The following is a 13564-nucleotide window of genomic DNA, read 5'->3' as shown; positions in this document are numbered from 1 at the left end:
GCCGAGGCTCCTCTTTTTTTCACTCTATCCCTCATTTTCACGTGTTTCTCTCTATGGTTCTGTGATTTCTGATTTGCTGACCTCTAGGTTATGAGGTATAGATGTCTATTCATAAGATTAACCTAGGTTTTCATGGGCTTAGATTAGACCTTAATTGAATTAACGGGCTGTAATTATCAGGGCCCAAATCTAATGGGCTGAAATTAGACCGAACTGAGCTTGGATTCGGCCTGTTTCCCCATGTGAATTTTGGCCAGGTGCTTGTCCTCATTGTGGCCGAAAATTGGCCCTTTTGTGGGCTTGATTACTGACAGGTTTTGACCCATTCATGGCTTATTCTAATTAAGCTCAAAGTCTTCAAACATTACGGGTCAAACCCAACTTAATTGAAGATTAATCACTCTAATCTTGGGCTTGAAATCAGCCCTTGCTCCCTATGCAAGGTGGCCACGGTTCGGAACCGGCGGTTCCGGTTCGCGGCCAAGTGTGAACCGGAACCGGTTCCTATTTTTGTCTGTTTTTTTTCTTTTCCTTTTCCTTTTCTTTTTTTTTTCTTCCTCCGCGGCCGGCCATAGCCGGGGCCGGCGCGGAGGTCGCCGGCCTCTAGGCGAGGCGGCCCTCGCCGGCGTCGGGCGAGGCCGGCCCTCGCCGGGCCGGGCGAGGCCGGCCTCGCCCGACGCCGGCGAGGTCGAGCCTCGCCGGAGGGCCGGCCTCGCCCGACGCCGGCGAGGTCGAGCCTCGCCCGATTGCGGCGAGGCCGAGCCTTGCCGGCGTCGGGCGAGGCTGGCCTCGCCCGGCCCGGGCGAGGCCGGCCTCGCCCGACGCCGGCGAGGTCGAGCCTCGCCGATTGCGGCGAAGCCGAACCTCGCCTCGCCGGCGTCGGGCGAGGCCGCGTCGCCCGGCCCGGCGAGGACCGCCCTCGCCCGACGCCGGCGAGGCCCCTCGCCCGACGCCGCGCGACCTCCGCGCCACCCGGCCATGGCCGGCCGCGGCGCGGAGGAAGAAAAAAAAATTAAAATATAAATTATAATTTTAAAAAACAGAAACAATGAAAAAAGACAAAAGAGAAAAAGGAAAAACAGAAAAGGAAAAGGAAAAGAAAAAGAAGAAAAACAGAAAAGGAAAAACAGAAATGAAAATAAAAAAAATATTATTCTTGTGATAGAACATTATTCAATATAAATTGTGATTAAAATGTAAATTGTACTCAAATTTGGGGACAAAAAGACAAGAGAGAAAGAGAGGGCTTCAACTTAATAAATTATCATTAAGCACATTACAATTCGTTACAACGATCTTAAAAAAAAAGGAGTACAATATATATACCCTAAAATTATCCCAAAACCTAAGCATTCCGTGCGCAGGGGACCAGAGGTCACATATCGTCGGATTATATTTCGGTTTCCCTAAGCTCACGTGGGCGTACCCGGTATGAGAAACAAGAGTTCCCGAAATATTTGCCAACTCCAATAGTTCTTTTACCCTCAATCGTCACTACCCGTTCCAGTACCGATAGTGGTAGCGGTAGTATCTCCGTCGTTAAAGAATTCGGATTCATTATTCCGATCTATCTCTTGTTGCCGGTATTGAGCCTTCGTCCAATCAGCAACACAAGCTTGCATCTCCACTGATTCTGGATCTAATCTTGAACGATGTTCGTTCAAAATATTACCTCCGGCACTGAATGCTTGTTCGACCGCAACTGTGGAACAAGGGGTTGAAAAAATCTGTTTTGCAATAAGAGAAAGGATTGGGTATTGGCTTGCGTGCCTCTTCCACCAATCCAAAATAAAAAAATCTGTACCACCTTCGAACAGTAAACTCAAATAAAATGGTTAGATAACTCTCTAATTCAGAAATATTTCCTATTACTCCCTTTTGTTTTTTTTGTCTATGTAATAAAAGTTGGTACCCTCTACTAATTTTACCTGTACTGTCATTTTGTATCTCCGTAGATTAAGAAAATCTAATATCACCTAAATTATATTTAGTATAAAATTCATTATATAATTCTATTACTACGTTTTTAACCTCACGTACTATGGTTGTAACATTTGTCACATCATAATGTAATCATTGATAATACGCACGCAAAAAATCATTTAAGCCATCCAATTTACAACGCGGATAAAAAACACAAGCAACTAAATAAATCATGGGAATTTCACTATAATAATGAAGCCATTTCATTTTCATTGCAACTATAGTATGTTGTAATTCAACATCATTTTCATATTCATCAAAAGTTCCGACAATATTAGTACACTCTACTAAAAATAAATGTGTAGTAGGATAATAAACACCAGACAAAGTATAAGTTGCATCATTAAAAACCTTTAAAAGATCTAAAAATTTTTGGCAAATATGCCACTCTTGTGGGTATAAATTAATCTCAGGTATATTATTAGAAATGAATGCACATAATAAATCTTTATATGCTAAAGATTCACTAAGCAAGTGGAAAGTAGAATTCCAACGAGTTGGAACATCTCTTGGAAATCTTTTTGGCTTTTTGCCATTATCTCTACAAAATCTACCCCATTCTTTCATTTTTTTGGGATGTTTCCATAAAAATTGAATCGCCGTTTTTATTGGTTGAAGAAAAATATCAAGAGTTTTCAAACCATCTTGTACACATAAATTTAAAACATGACAAGCACATCTAATGTGAAAAAATTTTCCACCAAAAGCGGGTTTACAAATATTTTCTAACTCGGCAATTGAAGCGGTATTTGCTGCGGCATTATCAAAACCAATTGAAAAAATTTTGTTAAGCAAATAATATTCTTCTAAAACTTGCCTAATTAGTCTATAAATATTATTTGCTGTATGATGATCATCGAAAACTCTAAATGCAATAACTCTTTTTTGAATAGTCCACTCGTCATCTATCCAATGACATGTTATGCCCATGTAAGAATGATTTTGCCAATGATCACTCCAAATATCACTACCTATATGCACGCATCCATTAAATTGCATAAAAAAGTTTTGTAAATCATTTTTTCCATTTTTGTAAAGATCTTTAATTACTCGTTTAGTTGTATTTCTAGAAACACGTTTTGCTTGTGGAGCACATGCTTTTTGTACAAATTCATTAAAACCAAATCTTTCTCCAAAATTAAATGCTAAATGCTCAACGGAAATAAATTTGTCTAATTCTTCCTTATAAGTTTTTTCATTAAAACGAAATAAAGGGGAAGTGTTAGGATTGACGTACCCGGAAATTTGTTGTTGCCCGATATCGATTCCCATTTCGGTTGGATGTTTGCTCATAAGATGTCGTTTAAATGTTCCATATCCTTGTCCACCTGTATATTTATATATTTTTCCACAATATTTACAAATTATATCATACCTTTTTTGACCGATATCAAACCTTTCCATTTTCGTGAAGTGATTCCAAATGTCGGATGTAAATTCCCGTTCCGCTTCCTTTGTTGTAGCTATTTCAGCAGGAGGATGAAAACTTTCTTGCGTCGGGACGCGCTCCACATCGTGAAAAATGTTGATTTCATCATCTTGAAAATCTGCATATTCACGAGGATCAAAAGAATGATGGGATTCCGTCGCGATATTCTTACCTTTGCCAGTTGGCACTCGACTTCCACTTGCCATTTTTAGAATGGATTGAGAGAATTGAGCGGATTAATTGGGAGAATTAAGAAAGAATTGCGTGGATTGAGAAAATTGAGAGAATTTCAGAGAATTTGAGAGAATTTCGAGTATTGAGAAAATTTGAGACTTGAGAGAAGAGAATTGGAGAGAATTGTGTGTGTATTGTGAGAATTTGAGAGAATTTATAGGAAAAAAATAGAAGAAAATTTAGAATTAAAAAAAATAAAACATAACCATTGCAAAATTGCAACGGTTATGTGTTTTTTTTTTATTATAAAAACGCCCGTTGGGGCGTAGCCGTTGCCCCAACGGGCCGCAAGGTGCTGCGGATAAATATTTTTTTTTTTTTTTTGGTTGGGCCGTTGGCCCGTTCTCCTGCAGGCTGCTGCAGCGCTGCAACATGGCCTGCATTGCAGGCTGTGCTGTAGCCTGCGGCTTTTTTTTTTTTTTAAAATTTTTTTTTTCGCAGAACCGGCCCGGAACCGGCGGTTCCGAGCCGGTTCAAATTTTTCTGGAACCGGAACCAGGACCGTATGCCACGGGCCGGTTCTGGTTCCGAACCGCGGGCCCGGTCAACGGGCCGGGCCCAGGTTTGACCAGGCCGGTTCCGGTCCGGTTCCGGGTCAAAACCGGCCCGTGGCCACCTCTACCTATGCTGGCCGAATTCTACTTCAGTGCCGGCCAAGTCAATGTGATTAATTCGGGCTCATTTACTACTGCCTGTCTAATGCAAATGCAATTATTGAACTAAACTATATGATGAATTCTTCAAAAATTGTATGCTATGTAACTTAATCATATTATTTTTGTTTAGGGTCTAAAGATTAGTCCCTAATTTTCTATGCAATTAATCCTAAATGGTTAGCCAAAATTTGTGTCAACAATATTAATTAGTTAAATTACTAAAATATTACTATGCCTCTACAAACAGATGATATGTGGAAGTGAATTGGTAAAACAAATGTAAGTTTACTCTGGTTTAAATCCCCTATTTACCTCCTTTACGTTTTCTCAATATGCTGGTTTGTTCACCTAATTTGGAACACAAAGATATTACAAATGAACGCACTTAACCACGAGCTTAATAGCAGATAAAAAATAATTTCACTCTTGTAATGACTACACAAACTGATAAGCTCAATGACCCTCATGAACACGAAAGGGAATCATTTCTTTGTTTGCTAAAAGAACACGAAAAGGAATCATGTTGGCTTTGATTTACTGCATGGTAATGACTAACTTGACGACTTTCCATAGCCACGTAAATAATTTACTACAATCTGCTTTCAAATTTGGTTTTTGTCAGCGAAGAAACTGGCGGTTTCTTTCAGGGCAACGTTTGATGCATCCGTGCAAGGAGGCATGTAGGAAGGGGGCGGTCTCATACTTGTCTCCTCAGTATCGCCGTTTAGTACTATGAAAGCCGTGCTCATACCCCAACTCATATGTCGATCTATATGGCAATGCCAATACCATACACCTGTCATCGATCAATTCCACCGTTTACAATAGGTAAGGATATTAAATTGTTAGATAATGACGCAGGGAAAGAGCATGACAAGGTGTGTTTATACCTGGGTTATTTGCCGTGAATCTGATCGTAATCCATCCCTTTTTGGGCACCGCAAATGTATTGACTTTAGGTGGGTCAATCAGGTTGTATCCTTGAGGATCGGTCTCGTTGTCGAAGTTTTTGAAGCCAGATCCGACGACATAGAAACTATGTCCATGCAAATGCATAGGATGGGTTTCTGAACCTTTCAGCAAATTTGTCCCTTGAAATATTATCTCCACGGTTTCGTTGAAATTTAAAACTTTCACCTTGGTCCCTTCAGCAGCCACCGCAAGACTGGTCGGTAAATCATCCCCCGTAAAGTTGTACCAACTCGGAGGCAAATTAGGAAAGTCTGGGGTGTATACACCACTGATGTTTCTGCACATGTATGTCTGAGATGTTATTTTTTTACTTTTATTTAGTTTATATTCTTTCGAATGAAACAACTACCTGTAAATCAAGTGTTAGCAAAACAAAACATCTTAATCTAGGACATGGAAATTCTTGAGATGTATAAACTAAAAATATAATTTCATCTCTAGATGCAAATCTGAGAATAAACGGCCCTTGCCACCACCTGATTTGGAATATAATAACAATCATAAAGAAATTTAGTTTACCTGTAGTAGGCAAGTAGCACATCGATTGAAGGATTCACCCAACTTATGTTACTCAAACTTGTGGCGATTTTGCTATCACCCGATGCACACGAATCGTTTGCACATAATAGCTCGTTCAAGGAAGCTGTTATGAACATCCTTGTACTTATGTTCTGAGGGACACTTATGGGATACTCTTCATTTGCTAAACTTTTAAGTTGGGCTAAAAAATTTGCTGCCGCAAAATAGTCATAAAAGCTTGGAAGGGTGTCGCTTGGGAAAATTGGTGGTGATGCGAGACTGTAGTTTCCCTTGTATTGGAGAATGGCAGTAACATTGATGTGGGAAAAGGCCGTGACTTCTGTGTCTTCGCTTGAATACCGCCGAGCGGCCATATAGTATCTTCCAAGGGACTGATTGGTTGTTAGCAAGACGTCCATTGTTTGTCCAGGACCAATCGTTATGTACGAAGTAACTGCTGGCTTTGTGTATGCTCCGTCCATTCCAACCACCGTCATGTTGTGCTTGGCAATGGAGAAAAAGTGCTCTGCGCTGACTGCTGCATTCACTATTCGAAGGAGATAGGTCTTGCCGTACTCGACGAACAAATGGTATGTTGTTTCTATGAAACCAATACTCTCTCAATCAAGATTGTATCACTACATACTATTGAAGTTACCAGAAATAGCGATATGAAAATTTGTTACTATCAATGAATGAACCAGAAATATACCTTTGGAGCATGGAACGAAATCTCCAAACTGTCCATTAATCATATAGCCAGTTGCTCGTGGTACATCGCTGCCTGCCGCTAAATCCTCATTCAATACTTCGTTAAGTCTTTCTTCGTCGTACCAAGAACCTACAAACCATCACAAAGATTGATGGCTTAAGTAATGCAACTAAAATGTAATTTAACCCATTTGTAATTAGTCGAATCTCACTTGAAAATGGTCCATATGGTCCTCGTTTGAGTTAAAACAAATGCGTTACCACTAGTGTGGAAGCTTCAATGAACGATCCCAATAAGCAATGAAAGCATAGAGTAAATCCAAATCTGAATAGGTGCGTTTCACGTGGTTAGTTTCGGTAACGATGCTAGTCCTTGAAAAGTTTCGCACAACAAGCGGTCCTACCCCTGATTGAAATTTTGATACCTCCTCTTGATCGTGAAGAATTCCACCAGTTCATATGTAGGATGATTCTACTATTTCGGGCCTCGAAAAAATGGATTTTTTCTGTAGTGGAAGATTTTTGAAAGAGTTGGTATGTATCAAAAAATTATGGGTAGAAAATTAATAGTTGCTCGATTTCTCGGTAACTTGTTGATAACTTACCAACACTTTTATGAAAGCTCACTCTTTTGACAATTTGCAAATTACCAACTTTTCTTATCTTTTACCAACTTTTAATAATCTTTCTTACCAACACCTTAAATTTTATTATCTCTTATATGTATTTACCAATTTCTATTTGAGTGACTTACTAACTTTTTTCCCATTAAAACTATCAACTATTTTTTTGTTGCCAACTCTCATTTGAATTACTTACCAATGTTTAACCAATTTTTTTATATTAACTATTGTTATCGTTTACCACTTATATTGGTCTTTGCAATTGGCTTAAATTTGCGAACTCTTAAATGAATATACCAATATTAAATCTTGTAACTTACAAGTTTTTTAACCATTAGGTTACCAATTAATTGTGGTTTACCAACACTCATTTGAGTTACTAACCAGCTATATTTGTTTGTTTAAATTTACCAAATTTCATATCGAGTTACAAACTTTTATTTGCCTTACATACCCATCCTTTTTTAGAATTTATCAACCTTAATTAAAGTGATTACAAGCTATTCTCATATTAACTTACCTACTAGTTTTGTGTTACTCTTCTTTGAGTAAGTGACTGACGATTATTTTGTTTTTTCAAATTACCAACTTCTTTTATCTTTGACAAAAAAGAATTATCTTATCTTTTACAAACTTTTATTTACTTTTCTTATTAATGCCACAAATTTACCAATTATTATACCACCCAATTATTTGATTGACTTACCAACTTTTCTCCAATCAAGAAATCAACTCACTTGAGTTGATTACCGGCGTTTATTTGTCTTCTTTTTATAAAAAAAATTTCAAATTTCCTCCTGATATACCATTTATATTTGACTTGCTAGTCAACTTTTAGATTTACCAACTCTTTTTACCACTCGCCAACCTCACTTAGAACAATTATTAATTTTTGCCTGATTAAGTTGCCAACTAATGACCAACAAAAAAAAAAGTTACCAACTAGTTTTGCATTACCAATGCTTATTTGATTTAGTTACCAATGCCTATTCGTTTTTTTAATTACCACTTCACTCCGACAAAAAAAATCACCGTTTTCTAGAAATTATCAATTATTACCTGCTTTTCTCAATTAAGGCAACAAAATACTGGAGAAACATAATTTTCAAAAAGCATGTTACATGATCATGTTTACCGTATAGAATAATTCCCCCTTCTATGTGGTGTAAGAATGCTATGATCCAAACTAGAAATAATTACAGGAAGAACCTCCCATTCTCTTTCAGCGCTTGATCATTGCCTTACTTTTTTATTTTACATACCTTAATGAGACTCCGAAGCCTTACAAAACTGTAAACCCTAGCTTTCCTTTGGAAATTGATAAATTTCTGTCACACTAAACCACATTTGCTCTTTTCAAACTTGTACTTCATTCTGGAAAATAAAATTTGACTATTCAATGTCTCCGACTTTCTTTCCGGTCAACGCAGGAAACTTCGAAAAGGAATAAAAAGACAAAGAAACCAACAACCCACTTCCACATATTTAACAAACCAGTACCGCTAACTCAACATTTTATATTGTTTTCTTTTTCTCTATATCTAGTTTCCCATAGTTTCATTCACCTACTGCCATTTCTATTGGTAGTGAGATCACCATCTCAAGTTCAATGCTTTTGAAGTTGGCGTGTAGGGTACAAATTGTTCAAAAAGTCAGGCTTTTAGAGAATAATATGGGGAGTATAGTTTTTTTTTTGGTAAGGATATGGGGAGTATAGTTAGTATCTTAATTAACAAAAATAAATTTCTGAAGTACATACTGAGCACGATGATATCTTCTTCATCTGGCTTGGGGAAAGGGAAGCTCGACCCTTCACTTGGCAGGATGACTATCGCACCATGAACTGTAGCTCTCGTCCAATCACTGTGAGCATGCCACCAAAGAGTTCCTTCCTCATCGGTGAAATTAATTTCATATGTGAAATTTGTCTGTGGTTTGATCGGACATTGAGTAATGTATTCAGGTCCATCTGACCATGGATTTCTTGGTTGTTTCACCCCATGCCTGAAAAGTTAACTCTCTTGAGTTAAACATGTTTTGCCTCAAAACTAGATATGTATTTGCAAATGGCTACTTAGCAGCTCAAAGAAAGAACACCACTTGGAGAGAGAAGCAACGTACAAGTAGAGTTGACTCCAAGAAATAACCGAAAAAAAAAAATTTGGATGGTATTGTAATAAGGGCTAATTATACGGGTGGTTCTTGAATTTTTTTTTCAATATTTAATGTGGTCTCCGAACTTTTTTTCTTCAATCGAGTCTCTGAAGTTTCAAAAATCAACTCGATGTAGTGATCTTTTCTTTTTGGGCCAAAATAATGAGGTGTGTGTGTGTGTGTGTGTGTTGCATGAAAGACACATGGATGTCAGCATAGCAAATCTAACATCATGTTAACAGAAATTATGGTGCGCCGATTAACGGTGTTAAAATTTTTATATATTGATTGGATTTTCGAAAGTTCAAAGCAATATTAAATAAAAGATTGCTCGACGGCTAAGTTAAACATTTAATAAAAGTTCAAGGACCACCCATGTCATTATCAATTCCCTTCCAATAAAATAACCAAAACCTATTTGGTATTGTCTAAATGATCAACATTTTCCTTAAACAATTATATTTATCTTCTATTTGTTGTATTAACTAAATAGATTAAACAAGTGAAATTTAGATTTAGCGGTGGCAATTTCACTTGCTTATACATTTAAATATAGATTACTAAGTATAGATATTTGAATATGTAGGTTATATTCAATACCCAATAAAGTTCCTTACATCACTTATTGTATCAATTTTGTAACGAATAGAAATATTTGTCAAATTCTTGTTTTGGCTATAAGAATGGTGGACAGAGGCATACGCAGGGAGCAGTACGAGGACATACAGACCGGTAGTTCGCTCCTCAGGGGAATATATACATATTAAATAACCCTTCTTTCATTGGCTAATAAAGGAAGAAATCAGGAGGACTGAGAAAGTCCATGCTTGCATTTTACTGGTAGGCGAGACAAAAACGTCTGACTTTGAGAGAAGAAAGGACTTCTTCGGATGCCCGTAGAATATTTTACAAACCTTATGAAATGATTAAGTTCAAGTTATTGACCTATACATGTATTTTTTATTCAGAATAGCTGACACACAATTCATAAACTGGAAATTCACCAACGTCCAAATGAATTGCCACAACTGTGAAGTTATCATTAAAGATTAATGTGCCATAATCACGTGATGTTGAAAATCGAGATATATCTATTTATCATTTAGCTATATATTATGAAGTTTTACATATTTTAATTTATGAACTGAAAAAAAAAATTGATCAACTGATCGAATCCTAGAGATTAGTTAAAGCTCGCGTGGCCACATCATTCTATTTTTAGCTGGGGAATCTCTTCCATTTTTGGGTTGTTTTAACTCAGAGAAAGTTCATCATTAATATTTGCCTCAACTGATATATTCGCGATATCAATAATTCAACATAAATATATTCGTCTGTGGTGACTTATAAATGTGACTTGAAAAAAAAACAATGACCCACAAATTCATGGGCACTTGCACGGGCACAACCCATCACTCCGCGTTAAGTACTTCATTCAATGCTTTCCCACCTGCGCCTGTCTCGGATGAAAATCCTTTATACGTTATTATTTCTTATTCCATAGCCTATTCGTGGGATCCCAATCTTTATGTCCGACTTGCTTTCGATACTTTCTTGCTGGTCGTATGAAAAGTCAGTGAATCTGTCATCCTACGTAAATAACTAGGGTTTGACAAAAAAAATAAGGATTGAGGACCTCCATCGGTTATTCCTAGCAAACATATGATTCAGCCAAAATCAGACCTATAGCAGGAGTCTTCTGGTTTCCAAGCTTAGTTATTATTCCAATAAAAAGAAAAGTGATTGGAGGACTTGTGCAAAGGGATCCTATTAGAGGAAAAGCTTCTTTGACGAAGTCTTCTTTTGTGAAAGATTTGTTTGGAAAATGCCTTATCACTCGTGCTTTTTCAAACAACTTAAATTTGAGCATAGAAAGTTGACTCTTAGTTTATGGGATTACGATCGTATTGACTTTTCGAATTATGCCTTACTTTCTTCTTTATGCGTTTTTAATAGTTCTTATTATGACTTATCGGTTTAGATTTTCAACAAGAGGAAAAAAGAATTGGATTCTCATTGGCTCAATCTATCTTCTCAGATATTTCTTTTTTTTTTTCCCTGGTTCGCTTCCGCTTTCACATTTATATTATTTCAATGAACAGATTTGAAAGACTCAACCCTAAACCCAAAGCAGAAAAAGATACTCTAGATGCCGACCTCAGTCGGGACTTACAATCAAGTGAAGCATTTAACTGATTGAACGTTGTCGACGGATTGAGCCCCTTGAATGGACCAAGATCCCGACGACCACAGTTGGATTACTAAACTGTTCTTTATTCTTGATTACTCTTGCCAGATTAATATGTGTAGTACAGTTTTTCATTCTCCCCTTCCCAGAATATTCATGTAATCAATATGCACCGGACCAAATTCCACAAACAACGATCTTGTTCCAATTGCCGTTTGTTGTTGTTTTCTCATTCATGTTGTCATCTCAGTGAAACAAGAAAAGAAGAAAATATTCAACCTAAAACCATAAAGTATGAGTGACAAGCGCATGTCAGACGAACACAGAGAGTAAAGAGATGGCAAGATGTTCGACAAAATGAAATTACCAATGAAGTGTGACACCGTAGTCTCCTTGATTATGGACATTCACGAAAACGAGGTCACCTTTGCGTACCCGAATCACCGGCCCTGGAAAACTGTCATTAACTGTCAAAAGGGACATGGTAGTGCAATTCCTCGTAATGTTGGTTTCCCTCAGCTGCAGGAAAAAGAAAATAATTGAAAACCAGAAATAATGAGATAAAAAAGTAAATGAAAAAAGAAAGAGCACGATGACTTCAGTCGAGAAACCGACGAAAACGATACATTTGTCCTGAAATAAAACAGACCCGGTGCATGCATGCGTAGTCTTCAAGAAGTCCATAGAATATGTTGAACAATTAGTAATGAAAGATGACCTATCATCATCTACAGAAGGTAGTCACACAGATACTAATATTTGCCGCCTTCTTTTTTTACCGAGACACAACGACGTAGCATACCAGTCGACGTCACCCATTTCATTAAATATCGCTCGTCAAAATTGGTTACTTGCAGGAACACTGCCAACAAATCCACAAGCAACTAGAAAACACTCCTGCATGCATCGGTTTTATGATCGTCGACGCAAAACTTCGCACAAAAGAGCACGTTACACCACGCGATTGATGAACAAAAGCACTTACTACGAAGTCATGGTAATGCACACTGGCTCGGGCCACGTGAAGGACGTTTGCAAGAAGAAAGAGAATCGTGGCGTGAAGAGAAATGGTGGTGGAGAAAGACAATATCGCCATCTTCATGCGATTCGTCAACACACAGAGTCTTTTTTCTTACGTGTTGATCGGGCGGGATCGATATGGGCTCGCGCTCGCGCTTTTATAAGGGAAGAGAGACGACCATGCGAGCCGCGGTCGAGTCACGTGCGCACCTGACAGTCGAGGCCGAGGAACTACAAGTGACTGCAGAACTTCTGGTGGGCATTAGACTTCCGACCGCGCAGCCATAGAAATCGAAACGTGTGGGATTGATCTTCTATTATAGGGTTTGTCGTCTTCTTTTGCTTTTTTTTTTTGCTGGTTTTCTAATTTGTGTGAGGGCCAATTGGAGTGAACTCGAAGCATGTGATTGGCGTTCATGTACTCTTCCATCGTTCTTTTCGAATCTGAGATCTTGGCTTGTCAGAATGCGAACGATTAACTTTATATGAAGTGATGAAGGTTGAATTCGACGGACTCTTATGTAAAATTATATTTAACATCCCTTTTTTGCAAGCGAAAACGAAAAGGAGAAAAGGCACTCGAAGAACTTGAAGACCCTGTATCCGCATGATGCACGGGTCAAGTTTAAGTTACTTGTAAAAGTAAAAGAAAAATGTCATGTGATTTGCAAGTTACAGTATTAATTTACTTAGAGAACAATTATATTATGTGAGGTGGTATGTTGGCCGTAGGGGTGAGCATGGTTCCAAGTTCTACCTTGGAACTTGAAAACCTGACCAGTGAGAACCTATAGGTTCCAGGTTCCAAGATATATAGGGTAGGTTCCAGATTCCAAAAATCAGGGAACCTGTTTCGATTGGTAGGTTCCAGGTTCTAGGTAAAAAGAACCTGGAACTTGGAAACTGGAACCTGAAGCCTAAACAAGTTTTTTGTGCTTTTTCTTGGTCTATGTCTTCGCGTAATCATGTGGTGTTTCATGGCGTTCGATGATGAGTGTATAATCTAGAACCGCTAGTACGAGCTTTCATTTTATAACTTGTTAATGTTTCGTATTCTTCGTGTGTCTAAATATAA

General features: G+C 38.0%; 1 protein-coding gene across 1 annotated transcript in view; it reads right to left on the bottom strand.

Annotated features, from left to right (window-relative positions):
* Positions 1-8574: 8574 nt before the first annotated feature.
* The window catches only part of LOC115663696 (putative laccase-9), a 96174-nt gene continuing 91184 nt past the window's right edge, over positions 8575-13564 (bottom strand). The window contains exons 2-5 of the mRNA XM_056307468.1: positions 12455-12578; positions 11837-11988; positions 8847-9131; positions 8575-8814 (exon numbers count right to left, since the gene is read on the bottom strand). Of these exons, the coding sequence (XP_056163443.1) occupies positions 8772-8814; positions 8847-9131; positions 11837-11988; positions 12455-12571 (597 nt within the window). The 5' untranslated portion in view covers positions 12572-12578 and the 3' untranslated portion in view covers positions 8575-8771. The remainder of the gene's footprint in view (positions 8815-8846; positions 9132-11836; positions 11989-12454; positions 12579-13564) is intronic.

Source organism: Syzygium oleosum, unplaced genomic scaffold (assembly GCF_021117445.2).
Source record: "Syzygium oleosum isolate NSW1041296 unplaced genomic scaffold, Sole_v2.1 Sole_v2.02, whole genome shotgun sequence".
NCBI classification, from domain to species: domain Eukaryota; kingdom Viridiplantae; phylum Streptophyta; class Magnoliopsida; order Myrtales; family Myrtaceae; genus Syzygium; species Syzygium oleosum.
The sequence above is the reverse complement of the archived record's forward strand: the minus strand, read 5'-3'. Positions and strand labels throughout refer to the sequence as shown.